This window comes from Heliangelus exortis, chromosome 14 (assembly GCF_036169615.1).
Source record: "Heliangelus exortis chromosome 14, bHelExo1.hap1, whole genome shotgun sequence".
Taxonomy (NCBI): Eukaryota; Metazoa; Chordata; class Aves; order Apodiformes; family Trochilidae; genus Heliangelus; species Heliangelus exortis.
In genome coordinates, this window is record NC_092435.1 from 3,869,766 (window position 1) to 3,891,900 (window position 22,135).

At 45.8% G+C, this 22,135-nt stretch overlaps 2 protein-coding genes across 10 annotated transcripts; both read right to left on the reverse strand.

Moving 5' to 3' along the window:
* Positions 1–182: 182 nt before the first annotated feature.
* LOC139802657 (rho-related GTP-binding protein RhoG-like) lies at positions 183–11,819 on the reverse strand. 8 transcript variants are annotated; one of them, XR_011728737.1, is made up of 5 exons: positions 11,088–11,644; positions 10,742–10,944; positions 9,694–9,749; positions 7,092–7,136; positions 183–4,490 (listed from the first exon to the last, which is right to left on the reverse strand). XR_011728737.1 is itself a non-coding variant. In XM_071758016.1 (5 exons), exon 5 carries the CDS (start codon positions 4,467–4,469, stop codon positions 3,894–3,896), a length of 576 nt encoding a protein of 191 aa, XP_071614117.1. In that variant the 5' UTR covers positions 4,470–4,490; positions 7,092–7,136; positions 9,694–9,749; positions 10,742–10,944; positions 11,653–11,817; the 3' UTR covers positions 183–3,893. The 8 variants fall into 8 exon arrangements, 6 of the variants coding, with proteins under 6 accessions (XP_071614117.1, XP_071614119.1, XP_071614118.1 ...); XM_071758016.1 differs by lacking the exon at positions 11,088–11,644 and adding an exon at positions 11,653–11,817; XR_011728738.1 differs by lacking the exon at positions 7,092–7,136 and having other exon boundaries at positions 11,088–11,643.
* Positions 11,820–16,053: 4,234 nt separating this feature from the next.
* On the reverse strand, positions 16,054–19,246 carry LOC139802659 (cysteine and histidine-rich domain-containing protein 1-like). Of its 2 annotated transcripts, XM_071758024.1 has the most exons (7): positions 18,930–19,246; positions 18,651–18,700; positions 18,495–18,551; positions 17,756–17,904; positions 17,502–17,637; positions 17,161–17,219; positions 16,055–16,125 (listed from the first exon to the last, which is right to left on the reverse strand). In XM_071758024.1, the coding sequence occupies exons 1-5, from the start codon at positions 18,991–18,993 to the stop codon at positions 17,544–17,546; spliced, it is 414 nt and encodes a 137-aa protein (XP_071614125.1). In that variant the 5' UTR covers positions 18,994–19,246; the 3' UTR covers positions 16,055–16,125; positions 17,161–17,219; positions 17,502–17,543. The 2 variants fall into 2 exon arrangements, with proteins under 2 accessions (XP_071614126.1, XP_071614125.1); XM_071758025.1 differs by lacking the exon at positions 17,502–17,637 and having other exon boundaries at positions 16,054–16,125; positions 18,930–19,227.
* Positions 19,247–22,135: the final 2,889 nt, after the last annotated feature.

Consider the following 22,135-nt stretch of genomic DNA (forward strand, 5'->3'; position numbering starts at 1 on the left):
TCGGCTCACAGCGCCCCGCGCGGGCACACCACGCAACGGCACAAGGAAGCGCAAAGGCTTCGGCGTTCACCGAAAAATCGTTTATTGCATTTAAGAACGGGGGTCTGGCTTTCCACAGGAAAGAACTAAGTGTAAAACAGGAGCGTTACAAACGGCAGGATGAATTAATACAAGAGCCAAGCGAGATGAGGAAAAGTTTATTATAACAATTCTGCATAATTAAAAAAAAACTCTTCAGAAACGTTAGCAGTAAGACAGATCATTTTATGGTATAAAATTAAGTTGCCAGTGTATGTATCAGTACCACACTTGAAGAGTCTTGGGCTTCCACTGCTGCTGGGCGCTCCCCACAGCCCAGGCAGGGGGTCAGTGCCCCAGTGAGATTTGCTTCTTGGCACCAGCCCAAGCAGCACTGAGATTTCTACAGAGCAAACGTTAAATACTCAAGAGACAAAAGCACAGTGAGGCTCTTCTAATTTAAATTTCATAGAAATAGCTGTAAACGGGAGAAAGCGCTTACACATCTAAGCGCACCTCAAGATCCTTTGGACACAGAATTCCTGAACTGCCCAGCTCTCTGTGGGTGGCTTCAGCTGTATTTGAAAAACACTATTCCAGAGATCATTCACAAACTGAAAGATTAAAATTGGTCTCTTCATAGAAAGTCTCTTCTGTGAATCAAGAAATACACACTGCATTTCTATACAGTGATAAGCCAAGGAAACTTAACAGTTTGGGAAATCCATACCCAGGTTTTCTGAACTCCCAAAACCAAACAAAGTACAGCTGTGGGACTGTGGGAAGTCTGACTTTGTTACCTGCACCCAAAAAAAAATGTAAGAAGGAAATATATTGTAGACTGATGCACAAAACTACTTACAATAAAATGCATCAACTACAGAGGGAAAAAAAAAAAAAGTAGGGAAATCACAAACTGAAAATGCCCACTGAATGGAAAAACTAGTTGGATCCATGGACTCCTGAAGCTCATTCAATTAAAAGCAGAGGCTGGAGGAAACCAGTTGTAAGCCTGCAGGATTTTTGCTCCTGGCAGAAAGCAACAGAAGCACAAGGCATATAAATAATTATTAATGAGGTACTCCAAAGTCTGTAAGTAGTTTTTTTACAGTTTTCAAAGTTCACTTTCACGTTCATTTTCATCACTATTGTGTTATTCTCCTCAGTACTGTTGTGCAATCCAACTATTAAGTAAATCAGAACACTTTATTGGTGTTCTAGCATAATGCAAATAATAACATAATAAATTCAAAAAAATTGGTTAAGTAGCTGAATTTTATCTCACCGTTCTCTCTTCCAGTTAACACCAGGATGGCTGCTCTGCGAGCCTTCAAAACCAGGGGAGGTGCATGCAATAATACTTGCTCACAGGATTTCTTTTCCACAAATTTACTGTAATCCAGTTGGGAATAACCACAAAAGATGCAGAACTAAAAGATTTCAGTATGTAAAAAAAAACTTTTTAAAACAGTAGTAGGTTCAGTATGAAATTGCAAACATTTGCAGGAAAAAAAAGTCTGTTGTAGAAATTAAGTCTATTTAAGTGCAGTTCAAACATACCACAAGCTTTTTCAAAGTACATCTCAGAATGTAGCAAAGGGCTTGCACCAAGGCAACCAGACAATTTAGGCCCAACCAGTATTAAAAACGCATGAGCACTGGCTTAAATAAATACATTTTAAACATGATAAATTCTATTTACTCAGTCGCTGAAATTTACCTACCAAAAATAATCTTGGATTATAAGGCACAGAGTTAATTGCTGCTTGCAAATCAAGCCCAAGATAAAGGCCTACTACTGAAATAAAGGCAGAATGTGGTGAGTTGAGATTACCTCACTGAAATACACTCTCACAGACTGCAGGGCACTGTGGTAGGAGCCACATGTGGAACAGCACTTCTATGAGTGCAAAAGACACAGACACTCCAGACTGTGGCACTTGGTGAAGAAAAATATGCAGTCTCTAGGCTTCATCTTCTAGACATGATGCATAATGGGTGTTTTGGTGTTGCCTATGATCAGGCAATACTGAGAACTCAGTGTTGGTCCACTAGCCATATATACCAGTATTTGGATTTACTGCAGTTAACCTATAGGTTGCAGTTTGCTAAAGCAGTACCAGTAAAAACACACCTCACATATACAAAAATTGCCGTTAGTGTCAGCATAGTTACACCAGCTGAGGAAAGGCACATCCTCTTCTAAGAGGGGAATTAGAGCACAAATACAAATATTTCTATTCACCTAGCGTTTTTTGTCTACCTCAGATAAAGGAAGATCACTAATAACCCTGTTGATATATTTTCTGTTATCTCACTAAAATGCTTTTTGGGGTTTTTTTTTTTTTTCTGTCCAGGGTAGATACCAGTACAAGTTTTCTATGTGTGGGAATCACAGTAAAGCAAGATCTGAATCATCAGTTAAAGCTGCATTTAGACAAAGACAGCACTGTCAACTTCAGACAACAAAGCCCAGTCCAGCACCAATGGTTTCACTCAAGTATCTCTGAAGCATGCCACTTTTATACCATCAAGTTCTGAATTCAAGTCTACACAAGGTTTTATGATCATTTCTCAGCTGGGCCTGGAAATCACACATAAAGAACAGTGCACATCCTAAAATAAAATCCAGCTGCCACTCACTAGAGCTGCTAAGCAAATTTTAAAAGTACACAAATAAAACTTCAGTTAAAAGAGTTTATAATAACTGTTCACATAGTAGAGAGGAGAAAACTTCCTAGGTAATTCTAGCCAGTGAGTGGCTGACCACTATAAATTTAACTGAAACCATCAGCGAGTTGCCAGGAGGAAATGAGGGTTTCTGGTTCCTGTAAACAGAACTTCCAAATTCTCTGTCAGTGTTCTCCCAGAAAAAACAATACAGGAAAAATCCATAAAAATGCTATAAAATTCTTAGGTGGTGGCCCCAAGAACACTAAGAAGTAAACCAATTAATTTCTCAAGAGCAAACGGGCTGCTATCAAGTCTCTAGGATTCACTGAAGGGATCACACTAAAAATCTTGTTTTGGCAAGTGTCACCCCAACAGCCTCAGTTGGTCCAAGAAAGTAATGGTTAAGTTTATTCTCAGGGTGCAAAGTATCTTCTGAAAGTGAAATAAAATCTGTTTATAGAAGACTTGCATATAAACTACTCTTCAACCTCCCAAAATTCAACAGTATGAAAATCACTCAAATGAGTGATTCACCATTATCCCAAGTCCCCTACAGTAGCATAAAGCATCTTCTGCTTCTACTAATAAAACCTTTGCAGGTGTTCCCAAGGTCTTGCTCATCTTGCTCTTTTGCAAAATCTTCATATAAATAAGGTGAATCTCACTAATATTGCAGGCATTTTTGCATGTAAACAAATTGGTTTCAAGCTTTACATTGACAAATTGAAACAACTGCATAGCCAGACTTCTGTCTGTAAAACAAATTCAATTTGTTAATAAGAGATGGGAAAAGCAGCAGCTACACTTAAAAGTTACCTGGATTTGTGATTTTTAACAAATGTACTAACTGATGACTATCTAGTAACTGATGGCTATCTAAAAAAGAAGTTTGGCTTCAGAGAAGTTCCTTCTTTTATTTTCCTCCACTAAATAAGTACAGAAGCCAAGTGATCCCTGGAGAAGCTGAAGACTGGAACTTTAGAAATAAAGTAAATATTTGACCTCTCAGCTGGAAAAAAACAAAACAAAACAAAACTGTTGTTTCAGTTTCCCTGAAGCAGTAAGACTACAAGAATATTCATTGCATAAAACATTTCTGCTTAGAGCTGTTAGTGCAAGATGCAAATCTTAAATTTAACTCATCAAAAGCCCTACAAGATCCAAGTTGACATTCAACTTCAAACATCCATCACCCAAGGTAACTATAATAAGATACATTTTCTTGTGTTCTTCTTGGTCACAGGATACAGAACTGCACGCACAGCTTCAGCAAACACCTCACGAACACCCTCCTGATTCAATGCTGAGCACTCCAAGTATTTGACTGCTCCAATTTGTTTAGCCAGCGAAGTTCCCTGCTGTGGGGTAGTGGGAGCCAAGCTTTGCTCTTTTAACTTTTTAACTGTTTCCAGGTCATTTCTCAAGTCTCTCTTCGTGCCCACTAAAAGAATGGGAACATTTGGACAGTGGTGAGAAACTTCAGGATGCCATTTGTGCCTCACATTTGCATAGGAAGAGGGGCTCCCAATGGAGAAACAGATGACAAATACATTGGTCTGAGGATAGGAAAGCGTGCGCAGGCGGTCATATTCCTCCTGGCCTGCTGTGTCCCAGAGATTCAGGCTAACTGTCCGGCCATCAACAGTCATTTGGGCACTGTAGTTGTCAAAGACAGTAGGGATATATTCCTCTGGGAATGCATTTGTGGTATAGCTGATGAGAAGACAAGTTTTTCCCACAGCACCATCTCCGACAACTACGCACTTTATAGTCTGCATCCTTCACCAAGAAACAAAGTCCTGCACGAAGCAAGGAAAAAAGTTAAGAAAGGCATGATGGTAATTTTAAAGGTAAGTTTTAACAAGTGTTTTTAAAATGGCTAAAAATTTCTTGTCACAACTAGACACACTCAGTGTCTCAGAAGCCATTATGAAGAGCTCACAGGCTATAAAGACAACAGTGAAATGGAGATCCAGTGAGTTGAGAGCTCAGTGACAACTGGCTGCGTTCCAACCATGTAAGTACAAATTAGCCAAATTCCCACAGTCTTGCCTTACTGTCAGGCAGCTTCCCACAGGCAAAGGGACAAGTCCTTAGACCTCCAAGAATCACACTTTTTATCTATATAATCTATTGCCTAAACAGTTTACCACAGAGAGGTCAAAAAATTACAAAATAAACCAAGGTACTGGGCTGCTGACTACTACCATAATTCACTCAATTCAGAATCAATCAGACCTCAAGAAACAGCATTATTTAGAGGACACCAATTAAAAGGTTTAGAAAGTAGCACAAATAAAAGAAGCTATTATTTGAAATATAGCCATAGTATTCAGATAAGAGTACATGAAGAATTTTTCTGAAGAGCAGAATATTCTCACTAATCAGTGACAGAACAAGCAGAACTTAATAGGCTTGAGCTACAATAAAGAATGCTTATACCAAGAATTAGAAAAATCCATGCTGTAAAAGATGAACAATCAAACAGCCTTCCCAGGCAGACTGGAGAACTGGTACATTTGACACTTAAAGGCTTCCCTATCACCTTCCTGATACATGAAGAGTAGGTTTGCTAATCAAACAGACATTGCCTAAAATTCAATTCATTCTAACCTTTCATCACATGAACATCACAAACTTTGAGAATAGCATGGAAGAACTACAGGCTGTTGTATGCTGGAGCTTCCACTGCTAGCCTGAACAAGAAGGAACTTGAATCTGCCTTCTCACCCAAATGCCTTTGAGATACTGTACTATCAGTAACCCTCAACTTGCAACCAGCTGCCAATACTCTACTTCAAACAAAAGAAACAAATAGTGGGTGTAACTGTATTGCATATTCCATGAAGAACACAGCACCAGCACCATCAAAATAACAAAGGGAACAAGAAAATGAGCAATTGTGAAGTACTTCACTTATAGAAGTCATTAAACCCCCACCCTCCAACTTCCTCTTCAAGATTATCCAAACAGATCAACACCATTTAAGCCTCAATTCTGTCATTTTTTACTAAGTATCTGTATCTACATACTGTTGTCTTCCCACTGGGAACACATGATTCTTCTGTACTAAGTGAAAATAGACTACTTTAATCTTTGGCATGAAACTGCAACAGCCAACTGGTAACATCAGCTGTAGTCGCTACAACATACAAGTGTGTAAGGAAGCAACAGTGTATATACAGACACACTATGAAAAAACAATCGGTGGGAAGCACCAGGAAGACCCATCAGGACATTGGACATTTGCAGGAAATGGGTAGGAAAACAAGCAGAACGAAGATGCAGAAGCAGTTTATTCTTTTTCAAAGTGTCAGGAATTACATTTCTAAACAAACATCCATCACCTGAAATGAAATCTGAAGAGTACTTTTGCTTTTTGGCAGAAAAGCATGCATGTGAGTTTCACCATACATCAAAAAAAATCAGTCATCCCATTTCAAGACTCCAGTCAAATGTAAAGAGAGATGTGCATGCAACCACATACTGTAAAGGTAAGCAGTAAAATGAAGAACAGCACTGACCAGAAAAAGCTGGCAGCACCAAGTTTTTCATTTAATAGGCCTAGGGGCACATAAAAGGGAAAAAAAAGATTTTTAAATGTAAAATTACTTAAAACATTAGAAAATTAACATTTTTTGCTTTAAATTATGAATAGAGTTTGAAGATTGCTACTGGCAGCATACATTACAAGATAATATTTCTGAACACAACAAGCAAACAGTGACAGCATATTTTAGTACTGTAACACTGTTCTATCTGGAGACCCAACAGTAATGCACCATCCTCAGCCCTACCACTGCTCTTCCTGTACAGCAGACCACTACCTGTTTTAAGACACTGCTAAGGTTTCTCTAGCAGCCTTCAGATATTTCCAAACCCTGTTTCTCCTTCCCACCTCCTCAGCTGTGACCACACCACACTGAAAAAGGGTGAGGACTTGTTTCATCCAGTTTACAGAGTAGTACCATGATCAGCTGTGTTGGTACAACCAAGCCAGTGATGTGGTGGCAATGAATCATGGAAGGGAAACACCATAAGCTGCTACTGCTTCTGAAGTACTATCAGGACAAAGAACAGGTTTTAAGCTTAATCCTGCTTTTACTTCTTATCACTGAACTGCTAGAGGATGTAATGCCAGAAACCTTAATGGTGATCAACAACTTCAGAGCAAAAGGTTTTTTCCAAATGAACTAACTGTGCAACAGATCACAGTCACTAGCAAGTGACCTCACAGAGACAGCAGAAGTAAATTAGTTGTGTACATGCAATAAAAACCAAACTATAGAAACAGAAGCCTCATGAAGAACAAGATACAGGAAGCCTTTTATATGCCCAGTTCCTAGTTTCTAAAATAAACAAAAATAAATACACAGGGTATCCCAGAATTGCACCCCTACCTGCACACACCAGGCACTGATATCTGGAGGGTCATCACACCAATACTGTAAGACAATACAAGTAGTTTTACATTACTGGTAAACTACAAAGCCCAATGTATCCTGTACTATCAGCAGCTAAAATAGCTTGACTCACCCTGATTTAAAATGTCTAAAAGTGTGTTATACAAAGATTATCTTGTTGGTTGGTTTTTTTTCAGGAGGTCATTAGACCTTTCAATTCAGAGAACAGTAAATAGTAAGGTAACAAAAAAGTCTGCAATACAAATTCTCTTTCAGAACATTAGTATCCTGAATTACCTGACCAAGGCTTGGATTTTAGAAGAGCAACACTTACAATAGGAAATAACTCTATGCAAATATTGCAAAGGATCAGGATAAGTATAAACTACACATAAAGGTAAAGGAGCTAGTAAGCTTTTAAGTATGTTTCTCTGAAGGAATCCTTTAAAGTAGGCTGTCTTAGCTGAAGGAATAGAGGGGCATATGTAATAAAAACAAATACACACCAAGGTACACAATTTAGTACTGAAACACACAACAAAACAAAAAAGAGTGGAAAGAAGCTCCTATACTGCAGAAACCTGTATGCTGTGAGAAGGTGTAGTTTGGTTAAAGATTTACATATGGAAGACAAAGGTTGTGTTTTTTTAATTTAAACCACAACCAAGTGAATAATATTACCTCCATCAGGCATTTTCTGCCAATTCCAATTATCACTTTGTTGATAATGTATAAAGACTCTACATCTATTTTTTTATCTTGTAAACAATTTGCCTAGCAATAAAACTCTCAAAAGAAGCTGGGGTTCAAATTTGCATTGAAAAATCTTTTTATTTCTCAAGGAGCCTTGAACTTGTCATTGCATGCTATCTGAATATAAATATATGCTGAAAAAAAAATATTCTCCAAAAATAAAATTACCAACAAACATTACCAAGATCAGGAAAACTGGTTTATGGTTTGTTTGGGTTATTTTTTTTTATGAGCTGTGAAAGAATTTTTGGGGAAAACCTGAGAGAGAACACAAAGTACAACAATTTACAAGAACTAAAAAAAGAGAAAATACAGATTAACATGCCAACAGATCAAAAACAAGACTTAGAATTTAGAAACAAAAAACTGGACACAAGCTTGAAAACCAGGCTTAAAGGTTAGCAAGAGAGAGAGCAGAAAGTCCAAGGTAATTCTGGTTGCTAAGCTGTGCCAGAGAAAGGACTTTTGCTATAGTTAAGGTGGAAGATCCTAAGAACAGAAAGAGTTCCAGCAGTTACAGCAGAATGGGATTAATTTTCAAAGAACTAAGAAAAAAAATAACCAAAACCAAATCACCCCAAAAAGAAGTGTTGCTCAAAAATACGTAGATGAGAGCTAGTTCTACCTTGTCCATCAGTGCCTTTGAATTAGAAAACTGGCATTCCTGTTTGGGTTAGTTTCCTTCTGAGAAGATGCTGCAAAGCTTGCCTTCCCTACCTGCATACTTGGCACTTCCACTGGAATGTGCATGATTTCAATGGACGTGTAGAAACATTGTCTGGAGCACTGCTCCCCTTCTGACCTAATTACATATTTTCTGGTATCATTAACGTAGCTTGCTCTGCTATAACCCAGCTGGACATCTGCTGGTGAAATTCACCACTGGGATTCCACCCCTCCTCCCCACAGATATCAGAAGTGAAATCACAGGATGACTATGTTCCATCAACATTTTTGTGTAGCAGAGAAAAAACCCTAGATCTTCCTTTTAATACTTCTGAAGGAAAGTTCCCTGTTTGCTGAGAGAAGGGAGAAAACAGTGACAGAAAACAGTAAGGAAACATGAATCTGAATTCTTCAGGGTTTTTCTAGATTTTTACTTTTTATACTTCTTGTACTTTGAAGAATTCTTAGCAAAGCTTAGCAGAATATGTCTCTACCCTTGCTACGTTAACAACTGATGCCTCTTTGTTAGATGGATATTAGCTTTGATATTGCTCTTTGATAATGCCATTTTCATAGTTTGTCAGGTCTTCCATTATCTCTTTTCAGTCTGGAAAGGGAGTCATTTTGGCCAAGAATGAGAGGAAACACCCTAGGAGTTAAGCCAAAATCACCTGTACTGAGCTGTGTCACTCTGTTCAGCCACCACCTTTGATCAATCCCTCCTTGCTTCACAGGCTCCTAAGTTTGATGCTGCTTTATCAGTAGCAAACAGAAGCAGATGTTAAGAAATCTAAACAACTTAATTGTTCATCTTTCAGTAACAAAAGCCAGATCAGAGATGATTCACTCTGCCGAATAAATGAAGTCAGGCAGAAATGTCCAACAATTAATTGGGTGGATAAGGTAGTTCAAAGTATATCCTACCATCCTCACCCAGGAAAAGGAGTTAAGATTTTTCATGTGTGCACCTTAGCCACCAGATCTGACAGGGAAAAGGGCTCTTAGCAATATAACCAAGACTGTGTTACTCTTCCATAACAGTTCAGCTTACTTGCCATTGTTTTAGGCAACTGCTGAATGAATGCACATGTGCCAAACTTTCAGGATGCATGCCAAGAAATACAAAAAAATTTAAATAGTAGACCTTATCCCTAGTGCCCTTCAGCAATGAGTGACCTACTTGGACTTCTCAGTGTCTTTCAAAGTTTTCACACTGCTTTCTGTCCTGCCATTTACCTGCAAGAGAAAGAAAACACATCAACAGTCAGAGTGACAGTAGAGTGGCAAGTCTGCTTTCAGACACAGGGCACAAATCGTGCAGTCAGTCCATGACCCAGAGCTCCATGTGATCAGGGAAACTCTCTGCAGAGCTCCACCTGGTGCTTCAGCTCCCATGCACATATTACTGAGACCTAACAAGAGCTCAGTTCCCACTGCTTGTTTCCTCTGTGTGAATCCTAGAAAGGCCCTTCCCCTTCTGGTAAAAAAAGTTGTTTCAAAGAAATAAAAGAAAACACCCATTCCCTTTCATATAATGTTTTTAAAACCTTGACCCCTGTCAAATTAGGCTGACATTGGCTTATTGATTTAAAGATTTTGATTTTTTTTTTCAGGAATGAAACACAGAAGCTTTACAATGCAAACACTATTTCATAGGAAATGAGTGTGAAAAAGAAGTGGTCTGCATGAGGGGACCTCAACCACATAAATCTCAGTGCATAAACACCCATACTCCAAATTTTATAGTACAGCAGTGGTACTAGTGACCAAACAATGACTTTAAATTCTATCAATCCAAAATCAGTTATCTGATATTAAATACTTCCAACAGGCATTAGAAACAAACTTGCTAAATAACTGCACCGCTGTGAAATAACACATCAAGGTCTAGCTGCACAACCAATCCTGCAGGAACTGAAAACTAGGACTTCAGCAGAGATTTGAATCCCTAGAATACGAACGTGACATGTATCCTGCCATAATCAAAAGCTACACAGTATTAAACTTGGGTTTCCTCCTGTACATGATGTTACAAACACTGCAAGTTTATGGTACACAACAAGAGAACAGTTAAGCTGATGAAAGAGAGCTCTGTAAGTGTCTGCTAAACGACTCCTGAAACCCCTCAGCACTCAGAATATTTTAGGCTACTACCTTGCACCACTCTTCCCAAGACAACAATTTGTCGGTTTTTAGAGAGAAGATCAAATACAACTACTCTTACATACCCCTGTAATAGAAATTCCACTCTCCCCGCTCCACCTTTAGAAGAGGCTAATTCATCAAATGCAACCTCTTCTTATATCCGCAGGAAGCAGAGATTGTCTGAAAGTTGTCCCAGCATCAGCCTAACTTCAGAATGTCCAGCCTTTGGACGCCGAGGAAGAGGGAACAAAATGTTCACTGGGCCATTCCTGCTTCCCACACATCCCTGAGTGAGAAACGGGACCAGAGAAAAACTTGTCACAAACCAGACCCCTTCCCCTGCTCCTCCAGCATCTCTGGATGACCACATCCGGCTCCACAAACACCGTGCAGTGCAGGAGCTGGGACCTGCATTCCACCTTCACCAACCTCTCGAAAGCAAGAAAACAAGACGTCCCACGGCTGGGGGTTGACTACACCCAAGTTCACCCTTCCCTCCTCTAGAGTCGGCCACTTCCCCAGCAGGACAGGTGCGGAGGAGCCACGGGCAGAGCGCGAACAGGCCCCTCCGAGACGGAAATCGCGACCGCCGCAGCTCCCAGGCAGGGAAATGCCGCCACCGGCCCCAGGCCACAGCCCCGCTGACAGCGAGGGTGGCGGCAGCGGACGCGGAGGATCTTCCTCTCCAGAGCACCGCCTGCCACGACCTCCGCCCGCGCCTCCGCCCAGCGGCAACGCTGAGCAGGAACAGACACGCAGGGTGGCCGGGGCCCCGCCGGAGGTCGCTCCCTCGCCGCCAGGCCCGCAGCCACCGCAGCTCAATTCACCTCAGGGCCTGCCGCAGGCCGCGCCGCCGCACACGGAGGAGCCCGGGGCAGCGCCCGCCTCCACACAGCGGCCCTGCCGCCCCTCCTGCCCCGCCAGCTCTGCACTCAGCTCTCGCGCCTCCAATCCTCTCCTCATCCCCACGAACTCCCCTCAGCCCCGCTCTCACCTCCCGCGCTGCCGGCGGCCGCCGCACCCGAAGCGGCAGCAGATCCCAAACCCGGCAGCACCCCGGCCCCGCCCCTGCCGCAGCCGCGCGCACGCGCAGTCTGTTCCCCCCTCCTCTTCGTCTCCGGAGGGCCCCGCCAAAGGGGGCGCCGCGGAGGGAGAGCGGGGCCTCGGGATGCGCAGCGCGGCTCTGCCCAAGGGAATGGTTGTACAGGAGGGACCGGGCGGGGATAGCCCGCAAGTGCGGCGGAGAGCGAGCTGGAGTGACTGCCCGCTCCTGTTATCAAGTATCGATATTTTAGTAGAGTAGGCAAATGTATGCGTTGCCCTCCCCCTCCCTCTCCCTTGGTCGGTATCGACCTCTCGCTCTCCGGCAGTTTCACGTCTAAAGGTCTTTAGGAGGAGGACGTCCAAGTCACCGCTGGAGCTGTGGCCAGCGATGACATTTCCCTCGTGACACAGTCGCCATCTCCCCTCCACACACTTCCCGGATCTGGCTTCTCCACTCTGGAGGGAGTGGGGTGGGCTGAGGTCTCAAGCTCAGGTTACGCTGCTGCCCTGGGTCTTTGCACCCCTCAGAAAAGCCACGGTCAGGCAGAACGCCAGGCTATGAATACCCGGCCCCAGGGAAAAGTGGCACAGGCATAGGCTGCCCGAGGTGCAGACAACAGGGATTCTCCCACTGTTCTGCCACAGCCGAACATAGGAGAGGGAGAGACAAGTGGAAGGGTTCTGACACAATTCCTAAGAGTCTGTCTATCAGAAAATTCAGAGTATAACCTTTGCTCTGGGTTTTTATTACTTGCCACTTCTCACTGGCGGACAAGGGTGTGCTCCAGCCTGCACAGCTGTGCTGGCTTTGCTCCTCTGGAGCTGATACCAAGGCTCCCCATCAGTTCATGAGCCTTCACTGCTCAGCTCCTTAAGTACTTGACTGTCAGTTGCTGTCAGTGGTGTTCCCGGGTTCAGTTCATCTTCTTCCTCCGACCAGCTCAAGCTGTCATCAGAGTCTTCCCCGGACTCTGCCCCGAGCTCCTCTGCACTGGCAGCCTCTTTCTCCTGCTCACCACAGCGGTTCAGCCTGCTTTGGGGCAGCTCCAGCATAGCCCAGGAGCCAGGGCTGGCTTTGCAGAGTGTGATCTCCACCTTGGTAGGGACCATGTTCACAAAGCTCTTCTCTATTTCTATGACCTATAGAGATGGAAAGGTGCAGTGAGATAGGCAGAAGAGGGAAGGGAACAAATGCTCATTATTCCCCTTACTGACAGAGCCCTGTCAGAGAAGAATGGAGATCTCTTCTTGTGTGTTAGGAGAGAGAGAAGGATGAAACCTGGGCTCCAGCTTAGGTTCACAGTGTTGTCTGAGCAGCTCTGCGGTTTTGCTACAGAGCTCAGGAGAGCACAACAAGCCACAGCCACATGCAGGGTTGCAGTACAGCCCTCTCACCATACCACACCACACCCTACTGCCTGCAGGCACAGTGAGCACACACCGGAAATAAAGGCATAATAAATATATAATTAATAAATTATCAGTAAATGCACACACAAGTTCCTGAGTCTTCCTCCTCTTCTGCAGCCAGCAAGCAGTTGAGGAATCAGAGAGCAAATCTCTCATATCACTGCCTGCCTGGAGGCACAGCAGGATTGCAGGGGGAGACAGGGACCGGCTGGGCTAAAGACCCTTTGGTCTGAGACCAAGCCCAGAACAGCCACAGAGCTGTCAGCAACATCCAGGGCTGCTCTTACACAGGATCAATCACTGCAGCCACTGGCAGCCTCCAAAACAGGCCTCCTCAAAACCCCTGAAGTATTTCTCAGCAGAGGTGGCTATAAATGCTGGTACCTGAGTGACCTGGGTCCCAGATGATCCCAACAAGAGCAAGACAGTGCTGTGGCAGTTTTCAAAAGAGTAGCCAGTGTGCCTTAGGTAGTGCAGAGCAGCCAGGCAGGCACAGTCCTGGCATGGCTTCCAAGGGTGGTTACCAATATGATATCAATAGAGAAAAACCTAATTTCCCCATCAGCTTTTGCTGCTACAGAAAACTGGAACTCTGGAAAAAAATGCGTCCTCTCTACAATACAGTCAATGTCTGCCTCATACTCCATGCACAGGAAGGAAGGACTGTGCTGAAAATGCACCAATAACCATTTTTCCAAAGTCTGAGAATCCTAACTATGCAGACAGTAGGGAGGGAGCCTTTGTCTGAGGCTGCAAACACTTCTCTAAGGGAACAGGCTGCTTCACAGCATTGCAGATTAACCCCATGCAGACTTCTGGAACAGGGATAGCAGAATAAACAGGTTCTTACCCCCCAGAGATCCAGTTCTGCCTGGAAAATCTTATTCCCTTCAAAGGTGACACAAACCTCAAGCTGAAAAATCAACAGAAAATTATCTGAGTGGGTAGCACAACACTATCAGAACTCCTCACTGGACAGTGCAGCTGCCTCCCAGCACTGGAACATATCCCACATTCTATCTCTGTTGTAACAGTCTGGAGAAACCCCCAGCACCTGGGAGCATTTTACCCTCTTCAGAACATGTGGGGTTCACTTCTGCCACGAGCTGAGGGATTCAAGGCCAATAAAACCACCCACTGAGGCTGAAAGCCACTGAGCTAGACTGGCTGGGCAGATGCTGCTTGCATCAGCAGAGCTGCCGAGCTCTCAGCTCAGGGATGGCAGGTTGGCAGTGCCAATCCTGACTGCAGCAGTAGTCAAAAAAAGCCATCAAGGAGTGCCAAGCACCTGGCTGGCTCCTGCCTGTTGGTTCATCAAAATCAGGTGCTGTGAAAGTACCCATCCCTAGCCCAGCACTGCCATCCCCACTCACCATGGTGCGGTTGGCTTTCACGCTGCTGAGGAGGGGCAGGGGGTTCTTGGCATAGACTGTCACCACCACCTGGCTGCTGGTTTGGTGCCAGTCGTGCCGGCACGACACTGCCTTCTTGTCCTGCCAGAAAGAGGCACCCGTCACAGGGTAACATCTAGCCCAAACATTCCTCAAACAGAGGGGATGTCTGTGCTCCTTTGCACTTCCCCTCTGCAGAGTAAGGGCTGAGGTCAGCATCAGCCAAGCAAGATCAAACCCTGCCTTTTGTGATTGTGTTTTAGGGGAGGTAGTTCACGTGAAGGTGGGCAGTCCTTGGAAGCCTGTCCCATGCAACATGAGTCACCTGTGCTGTGCTTGGGGTTGATCCAGAGGGATCTGTTAAGACTAGAGACATCTTCTTGTTCCAGAGCCACTCTGCTGTGCCCAGGTTCAGAGACACTGTGCACAGTCAGAAAACTTGGTCTGGAGGGCAGTGAAGGGGCAGTTGCTGGACATAGATCATACCATCATGCTAAATTTGGGAGACAGAGGAGCCCCAAATGGCCACGTTTCATCTTTCACCTTCTGTGCTTTGAGGGTAGCTTTGCCCCCACCAGTCATTTCTAAGCATCACCAGGAGACAAACCCCCTGCATCCCTCAGCATTGCCAGACAATAAAATGCCCCAAGAGGAATCTCAGCTCCAAACTCAAGTGACAGTGAGTGCAAAGCATTTGCATCACAACACCACAGTTCATTCACTGCAGCTCCCTTTACATCCACGGTATGTTTTCTGCTCCAGGACAAAGAACAAACTGAGCAGTGCTGACTCAGAAGAACATGATGCACTTTCAGGGATATCCTGGGCTGCTTTGGTGCAATTTTCCCAGCTCCAGCCTGGTTCCATCCAAGAACATTCCCGGAGAAACTTAACTCATCTGCAGTCATCTGTCAAAACTGTGGGGCTTTTTGCAGGGCTTTTCCTGAGCTCAGCTGCCTGTCCCTGTGCAGCACCCTGCAGAGCTGGCTATGTCATGGTTGAGGCTACCTCCTGCCTCATTCAGCTTCCTGTTTCTGCGTGTGAGCACTGACACTTTTTGTGAATGCAGGAGCACCATTTTAAACAGTAGATGGGTGAGGATTAAACATTCAGTTGGCAATTACGAAAATTAAGATAACCGAATGCAGAAACTCCTGTGAAGGCAGAGCAAAGGAAGGAGCACTCATTGGGTGCCACAGCATTTTGCTCACACGAGTTGCCCTGTCCCCTTACCTCCTTCGCAATCCAGCAGTGCTGCCCCCTCTTGCAGCCCGGTTGCTCCAGGAAGGCAGTGAAGTCTGTTGTTTTGACTCTGCAGCAGCTCCAGTACTTCATCCTGGGGAGAGTGAGGTGACCTGAATGGGGATTGCTCCCACAGGAGCAGAACAGACCACAGCAGGCTTTGGGATGGTGGGGGAGAGGGACTCAGAACCAGCAGCTCCCACTACCCGAACACACCAGCCATGCTGCTGAGGCAATACAACCTTGCAACACTCTACTTTCAGCCCTCATCAGGGCCAGTTAGCTTTCCAGTAAAGGGCTGATTCTTACCCCTCATGGAAGACAGGAACGCCAGGATGGAAAGTACAAAACTCTGTGTTGCTTTCTGGGCCCTGATAGACCTGTGAAGTGAGAAGCAGAAGAAAGTTTCAATTGTGTTTCTAGTACAACACGACATGGTACAATCAGGTGTCTGCCCACTGATGTCCACACCCTGCACAGGGTACAGCACAATGCACAACATCACCCTTTCACTTGTCCAGCATCCATGAAGGCTTATTCTGGGACTATGCCCAGCCAGCAACCTGGCAGCAAGGCAGCCACCCCAATCTCACCAGTACCCCAGTGAGATCCCATGACATTGGCAGCAGCTCTTCTTCTCCCAAACAATATCCTGATCCCAGGCCAGGCTGGACAGCACTGGGACAGTGGACAAGTCTGAACACCACAGGAACTCAGAGGTGCAAGGAGCTGTTTGACCATCCTTTGCCTTCCTCTCCTTACCAGAGTAAAGTCCCATGTCCTCAGTGTTCACTCCCCTCAGAATCACAGAATTATTGAGACTCGAAAAGACCTCTGAAATCAAAGTCCAGCCTATGACCTAGCACTGCTGCATTGGCTACAGCATGGCACTAAGTGCCATATCCAGCCTTTCCTTAAACACCTCTAGGGAGGTATTCTTTAAAGCTGTCCTCTCTCTGCTGTTTTCAGCTCTCCTGCAGCTTGGTCCCTCTGGCACATGCCTCAAGGCAATCAGTCCTACAGAAAGTGGCCTGGGGCAAGACAGAAAGTGGGCTGTGCTGCGTTAATTAAATGCAGGTGGAAATTATTCCACATGCATTTTACCTATATGCCCATACCCTGAATATGAGCTATATTTAATTGCAAGCAACTAGCAGCTGTGAAATGCAAATATACCACCAATCCGGGAATCTGAAGGCCTCCTGCAGAAATGTGGCTGGGAGGCAATAGAAGCAGCTAATCCAGGGATGGGATAAGCAGTAACACATAGAACCAATGGGCACTGACACCTTTCACCCACATGGCACCCTGCCTGCACCCAGTGGCAGCTGGGAGACAAGCCGTTCTGCCAGACCTGAGATGTTCCTGGTCATAATTGTACTCCAGGCAAACATGAGACCTTGCTGGGTACTCACCGCCTTGCAGGCTGCATTCTTGCAGGCGGTGCCAGCTCTCACCTGGGCAGCCATGTCACCTGCAAGAGCAACACAGCTTCACCTTGGGGCACATGCCACCCAAGCCTGCCCTCCAAGCCTTCCCCGCAGCCCCACTTGTCAGCTCCCCAGACTGGTGTGCACACACCCTGAGCACAGCCCATTGCCAGGCACCTGCATGATGCAGCTCTATGGGTTTGCAGGTGGCTGAGCATGCAGCCCCTGCCACCAGCCCCTGCCATCCTGTGCTGAACCTGCCATGCAGAACCCCACAATGAACTTGCCATGTGCGACACTGGTGATGTCCACCAGATCATCACTACCTGTGCAACTGCCTTCAGGTGCCTCATCCTTGGAAGACAGGTTCAGTTTCTCCAGTGCCTGCTCCAGAGACCTGGACACTTTAATTGGCAGCAGTACTCTTGGCTCATCAGAGCTAGGAAACAGCAGCAGCAAAGGCTGAGTGGTTTAGAGTTTTTTTGTAGTTTGTATGGATGCCTCTCCTGAGGAAGCAGCAGGGCAGGACACATGCAGAAGCAGCACAGCAGGGCAACACTGTTAGCTGAGCCCATCTCACCTGGGTCTTTCCCGACGCATCGTCTCAGCTGATTTTGGTCCTTGGATGATCAGCTCCTCTGCTGTTTTGGCCTTTGACTTGTTTGAGGTCTCCTCTTGGCTGAAAGGCTCAGGGGGCTTCTCCTTGCAGTGAAACCCCTTTGTGCATCCCTGAGCAGCAGAGGTGAAACCAATACCTGTTTTGCCCTCCCTAACCCGGTGGCTGCTCCCAAGCCCTGCATGTTTCCACATGCTGGAGACTCTGGGTCTTGCAAGGGATGGACTCTGACCCTGCACTCCAGGGCAGGGGCTTCATCTGCAGAGATTCCCAGGAACGAGGCAGTGTGGCAGCCTCACCAGGGCCATGGCATATCCCAGCTCTGCTGCACCCCAGCCTAACAGCTGAAGGGCATCAAGAGTACCCTTCACATTTGTGGGCATGTGCTGCCTCCTTGCCTCTACCCAGGACTGCTCAGACATTCACAACTGTGCTGGCACTCGGGGCATTTGTGCTCATCCTACAGGATCCTCGTGACAAAACTCAGCCCCTTTTGGCACTCTTCTCCAGGAGTGCCTGCCCCACACTTTAGGAGCAGCACCTTTTCTTGCAGGCTCCTTGAAAGCAGATAGGAAACCCCCAGGCAGCAGAGCAAAGGGGGCAGCCATGACAAGGCATGAAGATGGGACAAAGTAGGACAGGGCAGGGCAAGGAAGAAAAGACAAAGGAGCAGTGGGGTTTTTTTGGCTAGTGGATCACTCACCTTTATGGAGAGGAAGTCAGAAAAGTCCGTGGTGCGTTTCTTGCAACAAGACCACCCCTAGGCATCGGGAGATGACAAATTGCTCAGGAGCAGGAAATCTTGCCAGGCACAAAGTCCCTCCCTGCAGCTCCGGCCCTGGCTCCTACTTATACTCACCTTCAGGGCATCATGGAAGATGGGGACGCCTGGGTGATACTGACAGGAATCTGAAAAGGTAAAATTCCACAAAAGCTTTCAGGAGGTACAATCCTGCCCACAAACCACCCGTGACACCCAGTTGGTCCTGAGCCAGCTCCTGCCACACAGGCTGCCTGTGCTGGGCTCAGCTCAGCCCTGCTTGGCAGCTCAGGCTATGGCATAGCAGCTGAGTTTGCAGACTGGGAAAGTGGCACGTACCCCCATGCACCCCAATGGGAAGTAGATGAGCCCACTTACCCTTAGTATTGTGCTCAGGATCAAACCTCTGCCCACAGCCCTTGTTATAGCACAGCAATGCCATAGCTCAGGTGTACTCACGGCGTCCTCCACTCTTTTCATAAAAAACCTATCAGTCCTATCATCCCTGTCCGTGATCCCCCCTCTGCTTCCATGCAGCTTCCAGCCCAAACACCAGGAGGTGGCTTCGCCTATTTTTGGTAGCAGCTGGAGGAGGTGGCTGGTAATTGAAAACCAGGCTAAAGATGGACATAGCAGCTGACAGATCCGGGGCCACATTTTTTTGAGAGGTATTTCTGTCCTGATCCTGGCAGAAGGAATGAGTGCTGCAGGATGGCTCTGCACTTGGGGTGGGCAGAGGACTTCCCAGTGGGATGGAGGTATCAGCACCACCCCCGGTGCTTGTGCTCAGTTCAGGACAAACTGTGACTCCTCTTGTGCAACCTATCTGACTCCTGGAACATCACTGTCCTCACAGAAGAGTGTGAAATGTCATGTGTCCCCCAGCCCTATACTCAGGAGAAATTTGCTCAGATTCCCTGCTCCCTTTCTGGGACCCAAGTGTTTTCCTATACAAACAAAAACTCTCATAAGATCTAAAGTTTTATGTAGCTCCTACAAGCATCTAAACCAAACATTATTTTTTGTTCTTGTTTACAGAGACAGCTGTTTCCTTGGTGCTGTCTTGGCCTGTCAAAGCACACAGCACCTGGAGAGTGTTTTTGCTCAGGGACCAGGTTCAACACAAGCTCCCGGCACTATCAGCAAAAAGGGCAAGTCCTGCAGCCAGTAGCTGCCCAGGGAATCTGCTCAGGAGGGGAACTCACAGTGTCTGCTGTGACTGAGGTAACCTCATCCCTGCCCCACAACGCTTGCTTGACTTAGTTAATACCCCTGCAGCAGCCTGTAGAATCTGCTGCCACCCCAAAGGGACCTCCAAAGTCAGGATGAACCTTTACTGAAATTCTAGAGCTCACTGGGGAGAGGACCCCAGACTCACTTCACACTGCACTGCTGCTCCACCTCTAGTTCAGTTCTGCTACCTCCCACCTCCCATCCCCTGGCCAGCTGCAGTACTGGGCTTTTCCCTGTCATGTCCTCAGCAGGGAAGGCATCCCTCCTTCTCAGAGAGAAAGACACATATCGCCATCAGGCCTCCTTCTACCTGGGTAGCCTGTGTATAAACCCACATTCAACCCAAAAGATACAAGAGAAACATGTGGGCACTGGGCAACTATCACACCAGCATGATCCATGTGACTCAAACTGCTGCCTACCTTGAAGGATTGCAGTGCCTTAAGACGTAAGAAATGACCCAGTGGTTAAAAAAAATGGGTAAAAAACCAACTGCTGGTATCCAGAGCCTCTGTTCAGGTGGGAGGGATCATTTGGGGCCCAGGAAAGTGGGCAGAGCCCTGTGACAGGGGAATTTGCAGTCCCAAGGGCCAAGCAGTGGTATTGGGTTTCAGATCTTGTCTTTTCCACAAGCTGTCAGCAAGGCTGCAGCTGCTGCCATCCCCATGCCTGTGAAAATCTGGAGCTTAGGTTACCAAGCACACCTCAGAGCAAATGACAAGAGGATGCTATGGAGCCACACACACAGAGGCTCATTGCAGAGGGACTGGGAGGTAGTTGGGGGAGGGACACAACCTAACAGAACCCCCTTCAGAATCCAGGAGCAGCAGCAGGAAGCCATGCAGGGAATGAGGTAACTTGAAAGACACAACCTACAGGGAACACAGCACAGTGACACATAGGAGATTGGGGTGTCCACAGCTCTGGGCCCAAGGGGAGGCTCCATGTGGAGGACAAGGTAAGGAGGTGCAGCCTTGGAGACAGACACAGACCATCCACAATGACATAGAGATGAGCTCCAGGGCAACAGGATCAGTTGGTCACCAGCAGACTCTAGGCTTCCTCATTTAAAAAGGAAGAAAAAGAGGAGGTGAGGTTCAGGTGATGGCAATGAGCATGCTGGACTGCACATCTATACACACTATCTAGTTTTAACCTATGTCTTCTGCCCTCAGAGAACAGGTTTGAAAAAGAGATCAGAAAACAATGGGAATGGTTTTCTGGTAAGATCATGTGGGCAATCAGGGATGTGGGCAATCTTCATTTCTTCATTCAAGAACACTGCCCAACCCAGCCTGGGTAATTACAGGGCTATTGGCACAGCGCTGGTTTCACTGAACAATAATACCTTCAAGCTGTAATCAGCTGCCCAGCTGATGGGGATTTTTTCTGTGCAGTTCAGGCAGCCTTTTGTTCTCAGAGATAATTTTGAATCCTTGGAGCTAAAAGAGCTTGTTTACTCTGATGCTCATTCTTAAAATCCAAGCAATATTGCTCAAACAGTGCTTTGGTCCTCAACAGGAAAGAGTCCAAAGAGAAGAGTTGGACTAGTCAGACTTAACTTCCTTGTCATTCCTTACCTGACACCCATAACAAAAAGCTGCTGCCCAAAATAGCCTTAACAGGCAGGGAGTGTGGGGTTTTACAGGTTTTCCTTTGAAGGGTCTTATTGCCTTAAAGCATGGTCACTATGAGCTCAGGCAAAGCAGGCTGGTCAGGCTGTAGTGAGGGCTACAGTGAGGTTGTGCCTGGCTGAGCTCCCTACTTTCTTTCCTTTTGGCTACCTCTGGCACTCAGGTGACTCACCAAGGAGGCAAGCAGATACCTGAACCATGTCCAAGACAGAGGAGAGAATAATGGCTCCTTTAAGCAAGGCCACAGGAAATCAAATCTTCCTTCCGTCAACTCCCAAAGGAAGCTTACTGGAGAAGTAGTTTAGAATACTTCACCACTTGTATTTTTCTATAACAAATGACACCTTATAGTGAAATACATTGTGCTAGGAAAAATTAAAATGTTTGTCTACTGCTTGGATGTCACAAAATTATCCAGGTACCAGTTGGACTTTTCAGATTTATCTTTGTTTCTTGCAAATGCAGTCCCTGTTGTTTAAAGGGAAGCTGCATAAAGCACAAGTTAACTTCTGAAGACTACAAATGACGGGGGCTTAAAAATAAGAGCACAGTAGTAAGAACCAGACTGCTCATCAGTCCTTGGTCTGATGTGAACTGATACTAAGTGCTTTTTAAACCAACTGATCAAATATCACAGCAAAAGGCAAGGGTACCTCTTCCTGACAGTCAAACCACTTCATCAGCCTGCAACTGTATCTGCCAGCCACCTGGAGAAGC

Bases quoted from the DNA above. Each gene is read 5' to 3' on its own strand.
- LOC139802659 (XM_071758024.1), bottom strand. From the start codon at position 18,993: ATGGCATTGCTGTGCTATAACAAGGGCTGTGGGCAGAGGTTTGATCCT. The intron at 18,701-18,929 runs GTAAGTGGGCTC...TTACCTTTTCAG, and splicing joins TCCTGAGCACAATACTAAGG to ATTCCTGTCAGTATCACCCA. The intron at 18,552-18,650 runs GTGAGTATAAGT...CCCGATGCCTAG, and splicing joins TCTTCCATGATGCCCTGAAG to GGGTGGTCTTGTTGCAAGAA.
- LOC139802657 (XM_071758020.1), bottom strand. From the start codon at position 4,469: ATGCAGACTATAAAGTGCGTAGTTGTCGGAGATGGTGCTGTGGGAAAA.